Here is a 23,540-nt window from a genome sequence, read left to right on the forward strand (position 1 = left end):
CAGAGATGAAGTTGATATTTTATTATAATTATAAATAATTATCATCCTACACTATTTATTTCCACACAAAAAAGGAATAAATAGAGACAAAAATTATGGGTATATCCGTACATTGAAAATAACATTCATCATACACTATTCGTTTCGGCCAACAGGAATCGGATTCCTTGCATTATACGGAATTAGGAGTTCAAGTTCTATAACATGAAGAAGCTTTATTTGCTTCCAAGAGCTGACTGGTTCTACCATACCGAGAGAAAAAAATATGACTGTGTTTATCTTGGAGGGGTGCGGGGTTTTCCCATATAATTCCACACACACGCATGTGGGTGAGCGACCTTATTTATATAGCACACATTCTCCATTCGAGAGGAAGTTTGGGGTTAAGGTTGCATCAAAGACCATTTCTGTAGAAAATAAAAGTTTATACCTGTGTTTATCTTGTTACAAAATTCAGCGTCGGACACCTACCTCTCGTATAGTCTGGACAAGTTGTTCTCAACCTGAGACCATATGGCCCCCTTACGGTCCTGGAATATTCTAGGGGGCCACGGGAGAAAATCAGAAAAAAGGTGATCCACGACAGGTGGTGAAGGGAGTCATAGAGAGCTGTGAAGAGAGAAGCTTTAAAAGTGAAACACATGGTTGAAAAATATTACCGTTTTCAGAATTCATCAGATCCGTCCATAGAACCAGGGGCATTTCAACCCTTGGGTCTATGTGGGCATGACCTGGGTCTTCATGTCTATAATGAAGGGAGGGAGACTGCACTATATGGGATCTGGTACTATGATTTTCATTTGTAAGCTGTAGAATTTTTTCTCCCATCCTTCCCCCAACGCAATCTAACCAATAGAATCCTATATTATACCCATAGCTTCTACCGCCCCCGGAACATTCCAAACGCCCCCAGGGGGGCATTAACACGCACGTTGGGAATCATTGGTCTATAAAATAGTTTCCCAACCTTTTTTGTCTCATCGCCCCCATTCTTCAGAAAGTTCTTCTCCCATCCCCCAACGCAATCCAACCCATCGGATCCTACGTTCTACCCCCCTGGAACATTTCATCGCCCCCAGGGGGCGTTAACGCCCACGTTGGGAATCACTGGTCTGGACCATAGTTTCCCAACATTTTTTGTCCCATCGCCCCCTTCTTCAGAAATTTTTTTTCTCCCATCGCCCCCCAACGCAATCTAACACACAGAATCCTATGTTATACCCGTAGCTTCTACTGCCACCTGGAACATTCCATCGCCCCCCCCCGGGGGCGTTAACACTCACGTTGGGAATCACTGGTCTAGACCGACAAAAATATGAAGGAATGCTAAGCGATTGCGCAACAAATGTTGACTTGTTCGACTAGCATGCCAGTCGCCGAGTGACTCCGTTGCTTAGGATATTTCGTCTCCAATACTCCAATATCCTCGTGTGAGGAGCTCTATTGAAATGTACGTATCGATCCGCTGGATACGGAGTCTCCTATCAGTTGCCAGACTTAAGTATCGCCCGTGTGAGGAGGCCCTTATAGTCTCGGTGGAGACCAGATGACTTTTCTTTCAGAGTTCACCTCGGCATAAAATCCAGAAAATATCTGTTTACTTGACATTATATTAGGAAGAGAAAAAGCCGTCTCTCTCAATCTTGTGTTCTTAGTTCATACCCCGTAAAATAGACCACTATTTGAAGTCCCCAGTTTCTAATTTCAGTTCTCACCGGTTCATTCATCTCCATTGCAGCTTCTGCGTAGTGGCATGAAGAACAAGAGGACCAAGATATTAGTCAAGGCATCGCCGGAGAAATGGCGTAGACGCCTACGGAACGTCACAACGTACGAAGTGGATATAGTCGTCATCAGTAGTGACAGAGTGGCGTTGGAAGAATGCCCTGTCGCGATAGAGGTAGTTTTTCGTTTTGTTTCTTCCTTCATCATACACACAGGGCCGGACTTGGTCATTTAGCGGCCCGGTGCAAGATTGCTCTATACATCCAACGAAATTCAATTTAAGGAACCTGCTAAGAGTCTTGGAATTCGAATCCGTCAACAGAACCTTTCCGTGAAGGTTCCAGAAAGCAAGGCCGTCTTAACGACTGGATAGTGCATGGCCCCCACATCCTGGAGTAGGGTCCCTAGGCTGGAATCTTTTGCGGGCCCCCCGACTAGACTTTCACGGGCCCTTGTATGATGGATTTATAGCGTTAAAAAACAAAAAATAATGAAAATCGTCCCGGGCCCCAGGGCTGGAGTCTTGCCAGCCCACCCCTTGGGGGGGGCATGGGATAGTGTGAGTAGTTTTAAGGAGCCTAGCGGCAACGAGACACATGCAAAACAAAGTAATGTCTAATACATGAAATAAGATTTTGAATCGCAGGTGACTTCTAGTCTGAAAGGGTGACCGGCTTAGAGAGCCTCTTTTTATTTACCTCCTTTTCATTTAAAGGCTGAAAGGGCTCTGGGGAAAAGAGCTTAGGTATCGCTCTTATATTTTTCCAATACAGTGAAATCTCGCTACAACGACACTAGATATAACGATAAATCCCTCTACAACGATATTTTTCTTGGACCGCAGAGTATCATTTCATCGAGATTTCACTGTATTGAAAACTAAAAATTTTTTTGAAAATCAATATTAGGAGCCTGCTAAAAATCTTAGTCTGGCCTTCTGTCAAAAATCAAGGTCCCATTTAATTAAGGATCTGGGGATGTGGGGGGGGGGGCATGTCATATATATTTATTCGATACATTTTTCGCCAATAAATCAATAGAATCTCAAGTTCTGGCTTTTTAAAGCAGTTATCGTAAAATATACGTAATCAATGCAATAAAATCCAGCTTTACGGCCCTAATATTTTGTGGCCAGGTAAGATAGCACCCTTCGCTTCTGCCCAAATCCGGCCCTGACCATACAGTACATAAATATTCCACTGGAAATTAGTGCTGCAGCTGCAGAAACCACTGACGCTCGAAACCACAGACAAAGGTAGTACCTACGTTACTATTGACGGCTTTCTTGCCGATGTTCAAGACGAAGGCAGAATAGGGTTTTTTTTCAGCTACTGCGACAACGCAAATATGTTATTAGGGCCACACGTGCGCTAAGAATGCACATTCCGACATGCGCCAATTCATTAGAAATTCCGTAGAGGAATGTTTATGAGGTATATGTACGTTTATAAGTAGCAGTAGTTTTATCGCACAACCAACTCTGGTCATATCGCCATAGACAATTTACTAACGATCGAATTGTGTCGGAGATATACTTTAGTACAGTCGTGTTATACTTCTATCCTCGTCTTGACAGAGAGAACTTCCGGCGAGAGCATATTGAGGGACATCTATCGGTAGTCGCCTCAGGTTCGGTAGGGAGAGAACCTATATCTTTCCCGGGATCGAATTCGTGGACCATTAGTAGCCTTCCGCCGTTGGCGAGGCATTTGCAGTTTTTTGGTCACCCGTTGGTGCTAAAAAAGAAGAAATTTCCCGATGCACCCATCCTTTGCGGAAACGCTTTGATATCTGAGATGTGAAGCGAGTCAATTCAATATTCGGTAACCTTCATGGGCCGCTGTGCGGTCGTGGGGTATTCGTGCTGGACTCTCATCGTGAGGATCCAGGTTCGAACCCCGTCGGCGGCTCAGTGGTGGTTGGCTGAAGTTGGTTTTCTGCGATTTTCCAACTTCAAGGCGTAAATGGTAGTCGGTCTCCCATTTAAAAAAAGTCTCTCCGCAGGCAGGCAGACCTGCAAGACGGTACTTACATATAACATGGATATTCGAGCATTTGCCATCTTTACTTCAAGCCAGATGACAGCATCCGCAAGAACACGAAACAAACAGAATTATGACACCACAAATACGTTAGCCCCCCCCCCCTCCCACACACACACATGCACTCACAACATTCCACCATGTACTAATTCGTTAGAAATTTCGTCGAGGAATGTGTACGAGGCGCATGCGTCGGTTAAGTAGTAGAATATCCAGGTTGTGTCCCGTAAGTGCTGATGCGCCTTTATGTCATCAACCGTCCGTCGTAGAGGTATGGTTTCAGTTTAAAAAATGCTCAAAAGGCGTTCAAAAATTAACCTGTACCAGTTTTGAAAGTGAAAATACAGTGTCTCACAAAATAACAAATCGACATTTTTATATGGTTCCCCTAGTCCTCTAACTTCCAGGTAGTTGGAGGACAGGAAGTTGTTGCCCTGTCTTTCCTGAGGCTAGCCAATAAAAAAATTCCAAGTTTCTGAGTGCATTAGTTTCTGAGATATTTGAATTCAAAAATCGAAGGAAATTTGGGAAAGAACAGAAAGTTAAAGATGCGGGGAAAAAAACCGTTTTACCCTCATTTAACGCTGTTCTTTCCCAAATTTCCTCCGTTTTTCTAATATCTCTGTGAATATTGCATTTAGAAACATGGAATTTGTTTGTTGGCATCAGGGAAGACTGGGCAACGACTTTCCAATTGAAAATTAGAGAACAAGGAAACCGTGTAAAAATTTAATTTTTTTTGTATTTCGTTACACACTATATTTTCACTCTTAAAAATGGTACAAGATAATTTTTGAGCATTTTTTTCAAATTGAAACTATACCCTGCGATGGCCGGTTGATGAGATAAAGACCGCAGTAGCACTTACGGAACACCCTGTATATAGTTCAATATTTCTCAATTGATCTCTACTAGAATGAGAAATCAGACTTTAATTAATTTTGTCGTTTTTCATGTAATTTTTCAGGTTCTACCAACCGGTTCACACGCACGTTCTTCTCATTCGTGCGATCCTCTTTCCGAAGAGATGCAGGTCATCGGTGACGATATCTTGTCCAGAGCATCAGTATGGAGAGACCAAATAGCTTTCACACGTGAAAACGATGTTGTTTTTAAAATAACATTTATTATTGGGGGTCGAAATGAAAACCTGTTGGATTGAATTTATTGAGACGATTTAAAAGACGCAAATTATATCTCCTACTTATTCATTTTCTGCAGCTATGCCAATTATTTCTCTCATTTTTACCGCGAAATTGTTTTACTATTCTCACCGACCTGCTGGAGTTTAACACTAGCATGTATCCAGAATAAATGACGCCAACGTCAGTGGCGTATTTGCAGGGAGGGCTATAGCCCACGACGGCAAGTTCAGGTGGGGTAGCAAATTTGAGGAATGAGTGGCCAAGAAAATTAGTGGAATGGAAGAAGGGCAGCAAAATTTTTGTATAACCCTAAATAAGTCCGCCTCTGATTAAAGAACTAGGTCAGTGAGTGACCTGGAGCAGAAATTCTCAAACTTTTTCCACCAGCGGCGTCTCTGACGGAGGTTGGAGGCACGCCAGGGCACCGTGGCGCACAGTTAGAGAGCCCCCTGACCTATTTGCGAGCACGTGAATGAGCAAAAGAGTGATTAAGAGGGCGTGGGAGTGACTAAAAGAGTGACTTAAAGACACAGTAGTACTTGGTGTAGGGGGAGAGTTAACGGGTAGCGAAAAGGGTATTTTGGCCCTCAAAAATGTCCCGTTTTTCCCTTATTTTCAAAGAGGCTCTTACTTGAGGTTTTGAAATAAAAAATTAAGATTATTTACATGAATTATAAATTAAATTAAGATAATTACGACTATCATAATTAATTATAGCCATAAATGTATATTTCATCTCGCATATTTGCCAAACATATACGTTTTTCTGGTCAATTACATTTTTTACTCTACGACTTGCAGTAGTCATTTACATTTCATTGGTGATTTTTTCCCATCAATTTTAGCAATGGACGGCAACTTCACTTGCATTTGACTATTTTTTCTGATGCAACTGGCAACTTTATTTGCCTTTGACAACTTTCTTGGCTGTAATTGGAAACTTTATTTGCCTTTGACAACTTTCTTGGCGGTAATTGGAAACTTTATTTGCCTTTGACAACTTTCTTGGCTGTAATTGGAAACTTTATTTGCCTTTGACAACTTTCTTGGCTGTAATTGGAAACTTTATTTGCCTTTGACAACTTTCTTGGCTGTAATTGGAAACTTTAACTTTCTTGGCTGTAATTGGAAACTTTATTTGCCTTTGACAACTTTCTTGGCTGTAATTGGAAACTTTATTTGCCTTTGACAACTTTCTTGGCTGTAATTGTAAACTTTATTTGCCTTTGACAACTTTCTTGGCTGTAATTGGAAACTTTATTTGCCTTTGACAACTTTCTTGGCTGTAATTGGAAACTTTATTTGCCTTTGACAACTTTCTTGGCGGTAATTGGAAACTTTATTTGCCTTTGACAACTTTCTTGGCTGTAATTGGAAACTTTATTTGCCTTTGACAACTTTCTTGGCGGTAATTGGAAACTTTATTTGCCTTTGACAACTTTCTTGGCGGTAATTGGAAACTTTATTTGCCTTTGACAACTTTCTTGGCGGTAATTGGAAACTTTATTTGCCTTTGACAACTTTCTTGGCTGTAATTGGAAACTTTATTTGCCTTCGACAATTTTTTTAACTAACTGGCAACTTAACATGCCTTTAGCAAATTTTTTTGGCTGTGACGGGCAACTTTAATTACCTTTAACAGTTTTTTTTTTTGGCTGTTATTAGCAACTTTAATTACCTGTGACAATTTTTTTTCTGCAATAGACAGGAATCTGATAACATTTCGGCGGTAACAGGCGATATCTCGTATGTATTCGAATCCTGGAAATGCTTTCAGCCTTAGGTATTCATCGTGTTGTGGGTGTGGATACGTTTCTTTGCGGGAACCCCTCTTGGTCGTGAGAAAGAGGTTGTGCACTCGTGGCAAAAAGGGTCCGTGGAACACAAAAGGTCAAGAACCTCTCATCTAAATAAATCCACTTGAACAGGTTTCATATACGGGGTGCGTAACAACCGGGGGTATGGAATTCTACAGGTGAACCGTTTATTCTATAGATATACCTCCAATTAGAAAAAGTTTCCGAATAACGTGTAGTACTCAGATATGCCATTCATGTTTCGAGGGGTTGTTTAGTAATTAAAATAAACAATATACAAATTTTTATGAGGTCACCCGATACTCTAGCTTCCAATTACAAAGTTGTTGCCCTGCGTCTCCTGATGCCAACTAAAAACATTCCATGTTTCTAAGTGCAATATTCACTGAGATATTCGAAAAACGGAGGAAAATTGGGGGAAAAAACAGCGTTGAATGCGGGTAAAAAATGGTTCATTTCAAAAAAATTTCCGCATTTAGAGCTGTTCCTCCGTTTTTCGAAGTAAATATTGCCTTAGGAACGGGGAAAAAGTTTTTCGTTGGCCTCAAGAGAGGCAGGGAAACAACTTTCTAACTGGGTTTTGGGGCACGCGGGGCTGTATAAAAAGTTAATTTTTTTGTTTTAATAACTATACGACCCCTTTAAACATGAATAACATATTTGAGTACTATGCGTTATTTGAAAAAATTTTGTAATTGGAAGTATGCCTTTAGGATCAACGGTTCGCCAGTAAAATGCCACAACCCCCCTCTTTGCTATGAACCCTGTAGAATCGACCTTCACGTATCATATAGGTAAGCTGAGCATGAATTTTATGCATTTACAGTTAAATCTGCAAAGATGCTGCCGGAGAAGTGCGAATGATGAATACACAATATGGAAGAGTGCACCGACCACTAACGGGGTCCAGACTCTCAAACCGGTAGCCATATGGTCGGAACTAGGTTTTCTAAGGATCGAGGCGTTGGATTTCCATGGACTGACTCTGAGGATTGCTGTATTGGAGGTGAAAATATTAAGAAACAATCTCAATGTAAATTATGCGTTATACGGAAAGTCAATATGTATGGATAGTTCTCACGAAATCGATCTAAATTGTGCCTCCAGCAGTTCATATTAAATACAGTAGAATCTCGACTATCCGGCCTAGTCTTTTGGCGCTATGACGTCGCCAAATTATTAGAGCTGTCACCAGACTGCTTTGTTTCAGATTTGGCGATATTTACAGAGGAATGCTATTTTCCCGGCGAAAAATGGCATAATAAATGATAAATAAGAACTATTTACATAATTTTCGTAAAAACGTTTATATTCTTGGACTGTCTGTAATAAAATTTTAAAACGTGAAGTATACAATACATAAAACACATTTACATCATGTATGTCACCGTCAGAGCCCGAAGTTGGCCGCTTCTCGAACTGACCGGCCCATATTCTGCCAAAGTTCAAATTTCGTGCTTTCGCTGGGCTTTGGCCGGCCTTTATATGCCGATCTTTATATATCCTTATGTATGGATCACTAAGATATCGATATTCAGATTCTTTTGATCGTTAGAATTGGCTAATTATAAATGGCCATAATTATAACAAAATATGCCAACGTGGCGATGGCCCCGAATCATAGGGACTGATTTTTACGGATATATGGGGATCTATGTACAGGAATCTATGTTAAGAACCGCTGATCGTTAAGGAGCCATTCAAGTATCACGTAAGAAGATTTTTAGCCATTTTTGACCCCCCCCCCCCCCCGTCAGCAAAATTTCAGCTTAGAATATTTCATATCTTCAAAAAGGGTGGGGTTGATGACGTAATCAACCTTCAAACCCCCCCCCCCTTGCCATCAAAAGTCAGCAAATCCGAAACCCCTCCCCCTCCGATGCTGACGTAATACTTGAATGGCCCCTAAAGACTTTGACTTGAGAATTCAACTCGTGCTCTAGCAACAGAACGACAAATTAAAAATTGATTGTCCTCTCTTAGCGGAAACTTCTCTTGTATGGCCAAAAATGAAACATTCTCCCTTGTATAATAACCGTATGCATTTCAAACCCCTTATTAATGGTCACCCCTCTTTTACGGATGAATATTTTTGTCCTGCGGGGTCCGCAAAAGAGAGGTTTACATGGAACATGTTGCGAGTGTCAAGCATAAACACCACGTTAAGTGCTGAAACAGGTAAAAATGCTTTGTTGGATTTACCTACCTATCTCAAAAAAACATGGTTATATTTAAATAAATTTTTTTCATCATGAATTTTCAACAAACTTCACTGCGGACTACAGTAAAACCCTAATAAGTCGTCACACCGGTTAAGTCGTCATTTTCCTTCGGTCCCGTCTAACTTTCATAGATAACAATGTTATTAAACCCTCGTTTACTCGTCGTCGCTGATTTCGGTTAACTCGTCGCTATGGAAAAGTTTGAAAGGGAGGAGCATATTATATCCTTTAAAGAAAGAGCTTAATGTGTGACATCATTGCCATATGTTCAAAAGTGACCATAAAAGCCTGATGTACCAAAACGGAACAGCTCTAGTGACGAAAGTTACGCTGTGGAAGTTTCATTTGCCGACTACAAAAAAACAATAGCTCTAGAAACGTTAGAGACTATTTGAGCTGGACTCCATTTCTGCCCAGGCCCCCTCTAATTTAAGGCTTCAAATTTAAACAAAATATATTTGTTGAAAAAAACACATTTTTTTCAAGTCAAAAGCGGGGCCCGTGTTCGAGTTGAACCTACATTTGTATCATGAATTATTGATAAGCGTACCAGTGTGTTCTACCATATAAGTAAAACATGTACTTGAAGCTCACAAAAAAGGGTAAAAATTTTGTATTTTTTTTAATCTACAAATTCTGCTAATGTTGTAATTTTATAAATACATATTTTAATAAATTTTATATTACTTTAAAATTATACGATTTTTACAATATCGCACATTGAAACTACCAGACCAGACCAGAGTTGAATTTAGGCTGATTCCCTATTGTCAGCATACAAACTGGCCAAGAAGGCCTATGAAACTGAAGGCCTATGCACATTGAAACTGACGGCACTTCGCTTAAATCGTCACAATTTCTCGAAAACATGAGTGACGACTTAATGAGGTTTTACTCTACAGCATAGTTTTCCAAACTTTTCGTTCCATCGCCCCCTTCTTCAGAATTTTTTTCTCTCTCATCGCCCCCCTACTCAAGCGAACTCATAGTATCCTATGTTAAACCTGAAGCTTTTATCGCCCCCCTGGACCATTCCGTCGCCCACCGGGGGCGATATTGCCCACTTTGGGAAACACTGCTCCACAGGGTGTCTTGTAAGTGGTGATGATGCCGCCTTTATCTCATCAAACGTCCGTCGTAGAGGTATATATGATTCCAATTTGAAAAAAAAAAAAAAATTCTCAACAGTCGTTCAGAAACTACCCTGTACCACTGTGCTCTGACTTCCGATTAGAAAGTTGTTGCCCTGTATACCCTGATGCCAACAGAAAAAAAAAATCCATGTTTCCAAGTGGAATATTCACAGAGATATTGGAATTCGAAAAACGGGGAAAATTTGGGAAAGAACAGCGTTCAGTGCGAGTAAAACGGATTTAGGGGCCATTCAAGTATCACGTCAGCATGGGGGTCGGATTTGCTGACAAGGGAGGAAGGGGGCGTTGAAGGTTGCATACGTCATCAACCAATTTGTTTTGAAGATATGAAATATTCTAAGCTGCTGACAAAGGGGTGCGGGGGGGGGGGTCAAAAATGACTAAAAATCTGCTGACGTAATACTTGAACGGCCCCCTTACCCGTATTCAACGCTGCCCTTTCCCAAATTTCCCCCGTTTTTTGAATATCTCTGTGAATACTGCACTTAGAAACGCGGAATTTTCTTTGTTGGCATCAGAGAATTTTATTTGATGAGATAAAGATCGTGCTAGCGCTTACAGGACACCCTGTATATTTCATTCATTAGCAGGTAAGTGTCCCTAAACATTTTTTTTTTTTTTGTCCTATTTTGCGAGAATGGCCTATATATGAGATTTGTTTTTCATTTCTATATCATATAGTATCCACCATTTTTGATAATCCAAGAGAATCCGGAAGGTGGCGTGACTTTAGGTGAATGTGTCACGAAGCAGATCCTTGAATTTCTGAAACTGAAGTTGCATTTCAGGCTAGTTGAAAACTGTTTTTAATTCGATAAAAATGAAGATTCTTATCTCTTTTCAAGGTGCGTCATTATTGTGTAATATTTGTGTTTATGAAACACATGCGATGAATGCGAAATTTTCGCAGGCGCGGGTCCAGGGCGATGTGGTGGGAGGGGCGATTTATTCTTTAGGTTCGTTGAATTGTCCCATATTTTACGGGACGTATACATTACGGATGAGGGCGATTGGCCCCCCCATCGCCCCCTCCGGCACTGGATCCGCTCATGAGCAGAAGCACACATATTCAGCTGCTAATTAAGCCGGGTCAGACACCATCAGCGGCAAATAAAGCCGAAGCTGTATCTCCAGCTGCAAATGAAGTGAAAGCGGACATCTTCAGCAGTGAATACAGTAGAGGCAGACGTGGAGCATGTAATGAATGGAGGCAGGCCTGTTCAGCTGCTAATGAAGTCGAAGCAGACATCTCCAGCTGCGAACGAAATCGAGCAGACACTATCAGCTGTGAACGAAATCGAGCAGACACTATCAGCTGCGAACGAAATCGAGCAGACACTATCAGCTGCGAATGAAATCAAACAGACGCGAATGGAGTGATGGCACTGGGAATGACGTGGAGGCAGACGCCATCAGCTGCGAGTAAAGTCGAGGCAGATATTTCCAGCTCCGAATGGGGGCTGAGGCAAACATATTCTCATTCGGATTGAGTGGAGACTGACACCATTAGGTCCGTTGAATCGTCCCGTATTTTACGTGACAGACAAATTTTCCCCCTCATTTTTTGGCTCTTGCCCATCAGCCCCTCGCCCCCCCCCCCTGGATCCGCGCATGATGAAAAGCGAAAGTAAGTGCCGCATTCCCCTGCGTTGGCCGAAATGCCGCCAAACACGGAGGGTGGGGGGCGGGGGGAACAACAGATATCTTCTAATATTGACGTCTGGTTCGTTCCCGGCATGCCGGGAAAAGCGAGGTTTAATGAAAATCGCAGTATGCATTGAGCCAATTCAATGGATTAAAAAAAAAAAGGTGTTTAAGAATTTTCCAGAATATATGTGATTCCAATTTCCCGTCATTATGCCGGCATTCTGGTCTCGCTCGATGTTTTTCGGCGTGCTGAACAATGCCGGGGAATACGGTACTAATTTTGCTGAGCGCCTGAATTTTCTGGATCTTATAACTAAGCATAGTAGTTCTTTGTGTCGTTAGTTTTGCTCGTTTATGCAAAATTTTTCATTTGAAAAATATTTTTGCTGATGAATGCAAAATTTTTGATTTAAAAAAATACTTTTGCCTCTGAATGCAAAATTTTTCATATGAAAAATGTTTTGTGGATGAACGCAAAATTTTTCGTTTGAAAAAAGTTTTTGCGAATTGAATGCAAAAATTTTTATTAAAAAAATATTTTTGTGGATGAATGCAAAATTTTTCATTTGAAAAACATTTTCACTGATGCATACAAAAGTTTTGATTAAAAATATTTTTGTGGATGAATGCAAAATTATTCGTTTAAAAAATACTTTGTGAATGAATGCAAAATTTTTCATTTGAAAAACATTTCCGCGGATGCATAAAAAAATTTGATTAAAAAAATATTTTTTTGTAGATGAATGCAAATTTTTTGATTTAAAAAATATTTTTACGGATGAATACAAAATTATTGGTTTATTGCGATTGCGAAATTTTTGTATCTCAACTAATTATCTCCCTTTCTCAGATATAAGTTAGTGCAGCCCCCAGACAAGGAATGGGGCTTCAGGAACGAAAACGGTGACTGGAATGGGGCTATAGGGATGGTCATAAGAGGCGTGAGTAGCCTAGTTTTCCTTATATGTACTTCTTTTCAAGCTTAGATGAATTCGAAACAAAAAAAATTTCATGTCGATTCCCGTTCCAGGAAGCTGACATAATACCCTTCCTGACATCTACTCCGACACGAGCTGAATTTCTCGATTTCAGCACTTCGGTGATGGCTGTGTACTACGGGATCATGGTAGCGACGCCGAGTGAACCTCCCAGGACCTACATCTTTCTAAGACCTTACAAGGCAGAGGTTCGTATTCCATACTACCAGCTGATCAATTCCGACATTCAAACTGCGTTTTATGGATATACAACACGGGCTCCGACCTGATGGGTGACCAAAACCAAAAAAAGTGGACTACTAGGGATGGGACAGTTTTCCTGATGAATGTTGCCTATCAGATGACCATACGTCCCATATTTTATGAGACAAAAGGTTCTCGGGAAGGAGAAAGGTGATGGGGGGGGGGTCGATCCTTCTCTCTGGATCCACGTCTGGAAGCTAGAGCACCTATTATTACTATTTCACTATCATTATGCGCAGTTTACTGCCGTTAATGTGTCAGGTTACGAATGAAGGCGCCATCTATCGGTGGGCGCACATGGCCTGCTCAGCTGCCATGTGGCTACGCGAGAACATACCATGCGAATTAATATTGTATTGATCTCACATATTTGTCACGATGATTTTTTTTTTCATTAATTACACTTTTCCATTTGCCGTGATTCGCAGTAGTGCTTAATTTCCCAGCCATTCAGCAATTATTCAGTGATTTCAGTCATAATTGACAGTTTTGCCTTGTCTTTAGAGGTCATTTTTGGTGGCAATTGGCTGTTTCCCGTATTTTCCCGCGCTCAGTATACCAAATTCTCGTATTCCTGTCATAGCAGTTATGCATCTGTTATTGCCAAAACCCGAAATCAGCCAGTTCGCGAATTGGCCAATTTCGTTGTAAATATTGAACCTGTATAAATATAGTTTTTTCTCTCAAATTTCTCTTTTTTTTCCTCTCTCGTCACATGGAGCTAATCAAATACAGCTACTCTACATAGCGTTGGCGATGAAAAAAAAGAAGAGAGATTTGCATCCGCATGTCGAACATTGGCTAGGGATCTTCATCCATCAGGTGACTTGACCGACCAAAGTACGAACAACTTCTTCTAATCGGACTTTGGCCATTTCGTGAATTGGCCTTAATTCGGGCTTTGGCAGTAACGTATCGAAAACTTCTTTTAGTGTCAATACGCAAATCAAGGCTAAGTCAAAAGTAAACATTTATTCCAAGTAACACGTTGCCCCACAAGTACTTGGGCCCTTTTTAAGACACGCTTTAGTGGCCATGATCGTTTTTAATTCAGTGCTTCGTTTCTTGCAGGTTTGGTTGGCCACAATATTCATCGGGCTAGTTATAAGCTGCCTCCTGTACAAGATGCACGGCATGAGTTCCGGCTACAAAGATCCCAACAACATGGGCGCCTACGGATTGCACCGATTCCAGAACTGCTTGTGGTGTATATTCAGTGGACTCGTCCAGCAAAGTAATTATCATTCAGATCATGTGATTGTGACCATGTATATCATGTTAAATTTCACAATGAAAACCATTTAATTTGTTTGTGAAGATGGTGGTGACCATTATCCTTCGGAAGGACTTTTCAGACTGAATCAGGGTGATTATGCATGTACAGTATAATCGGTAGGTAAATTAGGGTAGAAAAATGAAATCGCTTTCATAACTAATCCAGTGGTTCTAAAACTTTCGTGCTTAAGGCATTCCTTAGAAATGCTCAAAAGGCATGCCTACCCCATGGAAATCCATAAAAGGCTTTTCTTCCCCCCCCCCCCCCAGGATTGCTTAGAAAGCATGCGTACCGATCGAAATCAGTAGAAAGCATCCTTTTAACTAAAAATGAGTAAAATGGGTATGTACCCCCCCCCCCCAGAAATTCAGAGCCGAGAAGATTTTTTTGGCCTAGAAACTCTTAGAAGGCGTGCGTACCCTCAGAAATGCGTAGGAGATATTCTTTTCCCCTAGAAATGCTTAGAAGGTGTGTGTGTGTGCATGTATTCCCTGAATATGCGTAGGAGGCTTCCTTTACAGTGCTAGCAACGCTTAAAAGTCGTGCGTACCTGTAGAAAGTGATATAGGAGAGGCTTGTGTATTCCTATAAATGAGTAGAAGGCGCGTATCCCCTGAAAACTGTAGGAAGCTTCCTTTCTTCCTAGAAAAGAAATAAGAAAGCGCGTGTAGAAATAACAAGCGTTCTATACCTTAGAAGGCTTGCGTACTTCCCTGGAAATCCGTAGAAGGCTTCCTTTTTCTTAGAAATGCTCCGAAAACGTGCGTACTCATAAAATGCGGTATAAGAAATATGCGTACTTTTAGAAATGAAAGCATTCGTACCCCTTGGAAATCAGTTCTTTTTCCCTAGAAATGCTTAGAAGCGACCGTACCCTTAAATAGTGATGTAGGAAACTTGCTTATTCCTATTACTGAGAATGAGTTGGAGTTGTGCCTACTTCCGTAGATCCGTAAGAAACTTCCTTTTCTTGGAAAGGAAGGCTTCCCTAGCTTAGAAGGCATGCGTATCCATAAAATATATTAACGGAGTCTTGCGTATTCCTAGAAATGATTAGAAGACGTTCGTATGCCCTGAAAACCTGTAGGAGGCTTTATTTCCTAGCTTGGTGCTTGGGAGGCTTCCTTTTTCGTAGAAATGCTTAGAAAGCGTATTTATTAAAACACGTATGTATCCACAAAATGTTATATAGGAGGCTGGTATATTCCTAGAAATGAGTAGGATGCGTGTGTACCCCCTGGGGGAAATCCAGAGGAGGCTTCCTCTTTCTTAGAAATTTGCGGGAAGCTTGTGCACTACTTGAAATGCGTATGTGACTTGGGTGAGAAAACACGTATGAAAGGAAGCTGAGATGCACTGATTTAGTCTACAGACACCATTCGGATGTTCAAAAAATTGACTTTTTTTTCAAGGCTGTGTACACCTACCAGATACAGTTTCAGCACGCCTGGTCCTTTCATCATGGTGGATGGCTGTGATGGTCATCGTGGCTACTTACAGTGCGAATCTTATCGCGTTTCTTGCGTTCCCTGAATCGAGGTGGATCGTTCAGTCGCTCGAGGACCTGGCAAACAACGATCGCATATTCCTACTCATAGACGAGGGTTGCCCAGCTTTGGAGGACTTCAGAGTAAGTGTTTTGACAGTGGCTTTTTGCATTCTTTCTTGCAGGAAATATTCATGTTTTACAATTTTTTGAAGTGAAACTTCTTTAGGCGGGGTAGTGAATTTTCAGATCCACTTCAGAAAAAAATGAAACGGAGGAACGGTAATGACGTAACCTTTCGTCTCCCTCAATGACAAGAGTCAAACGAAGGAACGGAAATGCTGCAACCTTTCCTCTCCCTCAATGACAAGAGTGAAACGGAGGAACGGAAATGCCGTAGCCTTTCCTCTCCCTCAATAGCAAAAGTGAAACGGAGGAACGGAAATGACGTAGAATTTTCTCTCTTTCAATAACAAAAGCGAAACGGAGGAACGGAAATGACGTAACCTTTCCTCTCCCTCAATGACAAGAGTGAAACGGAGGAACGGAAATGCCATAAACTTTCCTCTCTCTCAATAACAAAAGTGAAACGGAGAACCTTTCCTCTCCCTCAATGACAAGAGTGAAACGGAGGAACGGAAATGACGTAACCTTTCCTCTCCCTCAATGACAAGAGTGAAACGGAGGAACGGATATGCAGTAACCTTTCCTCTCCCTCAATAACAAAAGTGAAACGGAAGAACGGAAATGCCGTAGAATTTTCTCTCTTTCAATAACAAAAGCGAAACGGAGGAACGGAAATGACGTAACCTTTCCTCTCCCTCAATGACAAGTGATACGGAGGAACGGAAATGCCATAAACTTTCCTCTCTCTCAATAACAAAAGTGAAACGGAGAACCTTTCCTCTCCCTCAATGACAAGAGTGAAACGGAGGAACGGATATGCAGTAACCTTTCCTCTCCCTCAATAACAAAAGTGAAACGGAGAACCTTTCCTCTCCCTCAATAACAAAAGTGAAACGGAGTACCTTTCCTCTCCCTCAATAACAAAAGTGAAACGGAGGAACGGAAATGACGTAACCTTTCCTCTCCCTCAATGACAGGAGTGAAACGGAGGAACGGAAATAACGTAACCTTTCCTCTCCCTCAATGACAAGAGTGAAACGGAGGAACGAAAAGGCCGTAACCTTTCCTCTCCCGCAATGACAAAAGTGAAACGGGCAAACGGAAGTGAAGCTTTCCTTTTCCTTAAAAACGGTTGCCTGAACCATTTTGCGGTTTGTATCGGACAAAGACAGCTCATTACCTTTCCCTACCCCCGTGACGCCGCTGGAATTGTAAAACGTCCCCTTTAGAGATGGTAGATGGGCGTAAACACAGTTTGGAACAAAAGAAAATTGAGTTAGGGTGGAGTGGTAAGAAGTGCGTGTTCACACGCTTCGATATCTTGCGACTAGTAAGAGATAAATGTGAGACGAGGTGAGAATCTAGTCAATCAGACTTGAATTACAACCAAGAAGTTTTACTTCAATCGCGGAAGAGATTCGCACTCGTTTGAAGAAATTTTTTTTTCTTCAAACCAATTATAGAAATCGAATTTAGAGTCTTACGTCAAGATCCGCAAGAAGTTTCTGGAAAATTCTGCGAGAAGCATGATCATTCGATCGGACGGGATCGATATTATTTCCTCGGTAGCTACCGGCAGAGCAGTATACATCGACGACGTGAATCACCTTCAGGAGATGATTGCCGAAGACTTTAGCAAGACCAAGAGGTGTCGGGTGACTATTGCCAGAGCGAGGTTTTCCAGGATGGACGCGACCCTCGGATTCCGACGGGGCTCGTCTCTTGTGAAAGATGTCGATGAACAGTAAGTTTGGTGTTCCATCCATTCACTTCTAAGTATATATTATATATATATAAGTAAGTTCCTATGGTCAATAATTCTGCTTGGTCGAAATTTCTAATCTAGAGGAACCAGTCCGTAACGATTGAAATTTTTTTTTTTTTGTACAGTAAACCCCCCCCCCCTCACGATCACCCCTGTTTTACGGCCAAATAAAAATTTCCCGGCTTAAAGCCTATTTAAATAACGTATTTCGAATCCCTGTTTAACGGTCACCCTCAGATACGGTATTGGACACGATTTCAATCATTCGTTCAATTGGACTAAAACCCCTGTACGGACAATGTATTGTCTACACGGTACATTTATTAACCACTTTACGATCAAGGACGTAATATTGCGTCCAAACACGAGTGGAACAAATTCAAAAAGTTCTCTTTGTTTTCTTTCCTCTCTCCTCATCACCGCGAAGCTTTGTTGCAACCCTACGGAAAAAAAGTAGTTCTTTTTATCTCCGTGATGTAGTGATGTATCTTTCTACTATATACATCTAAGAGCAATAGAGAACAGGTGGATCAGGGTGAAAAGAGAAATCTCTTACTTCGTACCTACTCTGTTTTCTGTAAGTATTACAGATAAGAAAGAGGGGGAGAGGTATGATTATAATAGATAAGTATATATATCTATCTCACTTATACTTAAGCATTATACTGTTTTCCTTTCGTGTGTTTTTTCCTCTTTTACTTTTCTATTTTTCCTTTTTTAACATGTGGTTAGGTTAGGACGAGGTTACCATATTTATCGCCGATTTGTCAAACAAAAATCATCCGAATTTCTTGCCAATCGCTTGTAAGCAAAATGAAAAATCACTGGATTTAGTCTCGCAGCTTGAAATCCATTTTGAAGGAGTTGAAACACTCAGCAAACAAACCAACACCAATCATATCAGATCTCCGCGCGGAACTCGTGACGTCACGGGAGAAGTTATTTCATCTTTTTAGCGATTGGATATAGCAGGCCGAAGCATGCGATCTTTTTACCTTTTTTTCAGCATATCCGAAGACTATAGGTGAAATGGACTTCTTCAGTGACGTCATGAGCTTCGCGCGGAGACCTACTACAGAGGCTGTTGGCAAAACCCACCAAACATCGATTCATCAGTTTTTCCAAAACATGTAAATTCAGTGCTAAAACTTTGTAAAGTATTCCTTTTGCAATTTCAATTGCGTATCCATGCAATAATTATGTATTTTCATAACTTTAAACGCATCTCATATTGTCAGAACTTCATTCATATTCAAATAGAGAACTTTGTTATTGTTATTCGATATAATACAATTTAAACAGGTTGTTAGTCGATATAATACAATTTAAACAGGACCCCCCTCACCCGATACGGTCACCCCTCTTTTACGACAATTTTTTTTTGTTCCGCGAGTGTCCACAAAAGAGGGGTTTCACTGTATTCTGTTCTAAAAGGGGACCTTTGGGAGGACCAATCAGCTATTGTGAAGCCGTTAGAACTAAACTGTCTAATGTATATCTCAAAATACCCAGTGAAACCTCTCTTTTAAGGTCACCGGCGGGACAAAAAAATTCGTCCGCAAAAGAGGGATGACCGTTAATCAGGGGTTTGAAATGCATTCTTTTATTGTACAAGGGGAAATATTATTTGTCCATAAAAGAGGGGTAACTGTATCTGAGGGGTGTCCGTTACAGTATTGTACAGTATTTTTTTTATGCACACAATATATATCATAGATCCTTTGAAAAAGTCACTCTGAAAAAGAAATTTTAATATGGTCAACTGAAAGAAACTGACCAAGAACTGAAAAGAACATTTTTTTCGTTATAGATTAGTTAGTGTTCACTATAGGAAAGTAATTGCGAAAGCAGCTCCACGTGTATATAGGTGATAGCGAATACTATGGACTGGTCACGACACTATGCACCGAAATGTTTTTGTTTGGGGAGAGAGAACATTTTCTGGTCTCCTACATAGGTTTGCAGACTGATAACGATAACCTACGGGAAAAAAATTAAATTTTATTGAACTTTAGCTTCAGAATTCATTTTTTTTCAGCAAAAACATTCTTTCGACAGAGAAGAATTTGATAGCAAGTCCCGATAACTAAAAACATGTTATGGTATTGATCCATTCCTTGCACAAGTGATAACAATGCCCGAATGATAACATCATCAGTAATTCTAATAAGCGGAGTTGACTATGTTGAAGACCACTGGTTCAAAGAATCCATTCACATGGAGGATATTTATCATGTAAAATTCAGGGTGACCATACATCCCGTATTTTTTTGTTTTACTGGCCATCCCGACTTTTTGGGAAAAGTGTCCCAGTTTTTCCCGTTTTTTGCACGAAGCCTACTTGAACTTTACTCTTCATTGAAGTCAAAGATTGAAATTATTTTTCAACTCGTAAATTATACTACGATAATTACAACTATAAATAAGAATATTAATCTCTCACATTTGTCTTAGTGGACGTTTTTTTTTTGTGTGGAATGCATTTTAATCCCAACGCGATTTGAAGTAATGCTTCTTTATCCGCCATTTTGATTTTTCCATAATTTCAGCAATATTTGGTATCTTTGTTTAGTTTTGGCGTCTTTTTTTTGGCAATAATTGGCGATGTCCCTTATTTGGAATCCCAATTACCCGTATTTCTCTCTCTCTCTCTCTCTCGAGGAAATATGGTCAGCCTACTCAAGGTAGTTTTTATTTGAGATTATCTGCGAATCGTATAAATCAGTGGTTGCCAAGCATTCCCTCGACAATCTTGATATTTGCCAGGGAACCCCATTTAGCAGCAGAAACTACGACCATCTATGAGCGAAAAAATGTTTTGGAACAATGTGGGGAATACATTACTATCGTACTGGTGGATGTGATGCGATAGCAATGACATCTGTTGGACTGTAAAAGAACTAAAACAACGTTTCCCATATTCCTGGCAAGAGATGGCACCACACACAAGCACAGTTTTTTAAAAATCATATTACTACTGCTGTCTACCAACGTTGAAGCGGTGCTTTTGTGCATTAATTTAATTGAAACTTTTCGTTTTAAGTAATTTATTTATACACAGGGTGTCCCGTAATGCGGGCTTTATCTCATCAACCGTCCATCGTAGAGGTATACTTTCAATTCAAAAAATGCTCAGCAGGTTTTCGAAATTACTCTGTAGCAGTTTTGAAAGTGGAAATACAGTGTGTAACAAAATAAAGAAAAAATCTAAATTTCTATACGGTCCAATTGACCTCTAACTTCCAATTGGAAAGCTGTTGCCCTGTCTCTAAATTCCATGTTTCTAGGGAAACATTCACCGAGATATTTGAATTTAAATATTGGAAAAAAATTGGGAAAGGACAGCATGAAGGAGGGAAAAGAGCGTTGAACGTTAGTTCTTTCATAACTTTTCCCCCGATTTTTGAATTCTAATAGCTCAGCGAATATTGCACTTAAAACGTGGAATTTTTACTGTTGGTTTCAAGAGATACAGGGCAACCACTTTCCAATTGGAAATAAGGGGAGGGGGGGCGTATAAAAATTTAGATTTTTTTTCAATTTTGTTACGCACTGTATTTACACTCTCAAAACTGGTACAAGCTAGTTTTTGAACAGCTTCTGAGCATTTTTTAAATTGGAATCATACTTCTACGACGAACGTTTGATGAGATAAAGGCGTATTGGCACTTACAAAACACCCTGTATATATATTACTACCAAAGCCCGAAATTGGCCAATTTGCAACGGAGCCGGTCACTTCGCGAATTGTCAGATTTCGTTAAATAATGACCCGGTCAGTTTGCGAAGGGGCTGGTGATCCCTGGCCAAAGTCCGATAACAAAAGACATGATTCGGGATCATCGTCAAATATGCGTATTTTTTCGTGGTGATCCATGTTAGTTATGACAATCCATCAAACCGCAGTCAAGATGCGGTAATCATTTCCCCCCAAAAATTTGGCAGAAAAAACTATATATTTCCACATAATTATTTTTAGTTTTTTCCTCTCAAATTTCGCTTTTTTTTCTTTCGACACATGGAGCTAATCCAATACAGCTGTTATATGTAGACATATATCACGCGTTGGCGATTAAAAAAATGGATTTGGCTCCTGCCATCAGCACATCGAGCTTTGGCCAGGAATCTCCGGCCACTTCACGAAATGGCCGGCCAAAATCCGAATCATTTCTGCAATTCCGACTTTGGCCACAACTCTTGCGATTCACGAAGTGGTCGCACTTCGGACTTTGGCAGTAACATACAGGGTGTTCTGTTACCGACTGGACCGGCAAACTCAGAGAGTTGTTAGTAGGGATCAAGAGGAACAAAATTGCAACGGAACATGGTGTCATTGCACTGTATACAACGACGTAAAAACGAATCCCGGAAGCGCTCGAAGATACCAGATATGCTTTTGATATCTGCCGCAGCGACGACCACCCGCGCTATGAGTAGATTGCCACCTGCTCGACCGTAAATCAGATGCATATCAGCGTATTCCTCGTTCGTGTACTCAGCCACCACGATTCTCGTTGAAACCGACAACTAACTGCTACACGTGCTTGCTACCGCAATAACGGTCAATTTACGTCGTTCGCAGAGAGTGATCCTACCCCAGCGCATGCGTTTCTCGACGCTGCTTACGTCAGATATGACGAGCGAACCCACGTACGCATTCAGCGATCCACTGAAATCCACCTTTCGTTTCCTCTGGACTCTCAGAACATGCATGCATTCTTCGCAATTTTCACCCTCTCAACGTGGTTTGCGACGCCATGTTCCATCGCAATTTTTGTTCCTCTTCATGCCTACTATCAACCCTCCTAGTTTGTCGGTCCATTGACAGAACACCCTGTATATATACAGTAGCATTAATTTTTTTTCAATATAATTCTAGAATTGATCCATGGACCCCCTTGGGGGCCGAGGCACCACCAATTGAGAATCACTGGTTCAAATAATTGTGTGCCTTCTTTTACTTGCAAAGGATTCTCGACATGTGGGAGAGTGGTGTCCTCGACTATTGGAAGACGAAGTACGGTCAGCAATTCGGCGAATGTTTCGCAGTGAAGGCAACGATACAGGGTTATTCAGAAGTCGATCTGGACGATGTCGAAGGAGCTTTCGGACTGTTGGTGCTCGGCTTCACCGCGGCCATTTCTTTGCTCGCCTGCGAACTTGTCAAAAGAAGGATCGCGTCCTTCGTAAGACTCTACTTGAGGGAAGAATGCGCTCCAAACGACAATGTAGATGGCTACATATGAATAAAAACTCTGTGAAGTGCGTAGATTTTTCCTTAGACTTGAACGGGAAATTTATTCATGTTGAAATCGTTGCATGCAAGTACGTTAGAAAATAATCAACACAAGTAGGGCAAAAATGTATTTTTATTAAAATTGCCCCAACTAGAGGGCAGCAGTCATCCATCAAGGAACCGAGCTCGAAATATCAGAATTAAAAGCATGGCTCGTGAACCAGAGACGGGAATATCAATATGTCGATCTAATTCATATACATAGCAAAATGGTGCTCAACCTTTAGGATAGTGCGGGGCCACTTCATTGGTTTGAAAACGTGTCAAGGGCCACTTAAGTGATTTGTATATGTGTCACGGACCACTAAAGTTGAGTAAATGCACCACGAGTCACTTAAGTGATCTGGGAGTGTAGCGCGGGCCATTTTGGTCACACGAAAATATGGCGTAGGCCAGTGGTTCTCAACCATGGGTCATATGGCCCCCTAGTGGTACTGAGATACTTCAAGGGGGCCACGGAAGAAAATGGAGAAAGGGGCCATGACAGATGGCTTGGAGGGCTGCAGAGAGCTGAGAAGAAAAATTAAGGTGTGAAGAAATAAAGCTTTTATATTAGTGACTATACACTTACAGAATCCAACAAAACCACCCATAAAAC

The 23,540-nt window shown here is 40.9% G+C and overlaps 1 protein-coding gene across 1 annotated transcript; it reads left to right on the forward strand.

Moving 5' to 3' along the window:
- Window positions 1–1,753: 1,753 nt before the first annotated feature.
- Window positions 1,754–22,892, forward strand: LOC149079143 (ionotropic receptor 93a-like). The gene is made up of 10 exons (XM_089240411.1): window positions 1,754–1,900; window positions 4,735–4,833; window positions 7,556–7,735; window positions 10,787–10,893; window positions 12,603–12,693; window positions 12,783–12,938; window positions 14,065–14,227; window positions 15,682–15,899; window positions 17,345–17,625; window positions 22,616–22,892. The coding sequence occupies exons 1-10, from the start codon at window positions 1,754–1,756 to the stop codon at window positions 22,890–22,892; spliced, it is 1,719 nt and encodes a 572-aa protein (XP_089096537.1).
- The last annotated feature ends 648 nt before the right edge of the window (window positions 22,893–23,540 follow it).

Source organism: Pholcus phalangioides, unplaced genomic scaffold (genome assembly GCF_987345545.1).
Source record: "Pholcus phalangioides strain wild (caught in Gottingen) unplaced genomic scaffold, Ppha-v1.0 ptg000012l_1, whole genome shotgun sequence".
Classification (NCBI taxonomy): Eukaryota; Metazoa; Arthropoda; class Arachnida; order Araneae; family Pholcidae; genus Pholcus; species Pholcus phalangioides.

Coding starts and splice junctions, on each gene's coding strand:
- LOC149079143 (XM_089240411.1), top strand. CDS start 1,754: ATGAAGAACAAGAGGACCAAGATATTAGTCAAGGCATCGCCGGAGAAA. Junction 12,694..12,782: donor TAGGGATGGTCATAAGAGGC/GTGAGTAGCCTA, acceptor TTCCCGTTCCAG/GAAGCTGACATAATACCCTT. Junction 14,228..15,681: donor CAGTGGACTCGTCCAGCAAA/GTAATTATCATT, acceptor TTTTTTTTCAAG/GCTGTGTACACCTACCAGAT.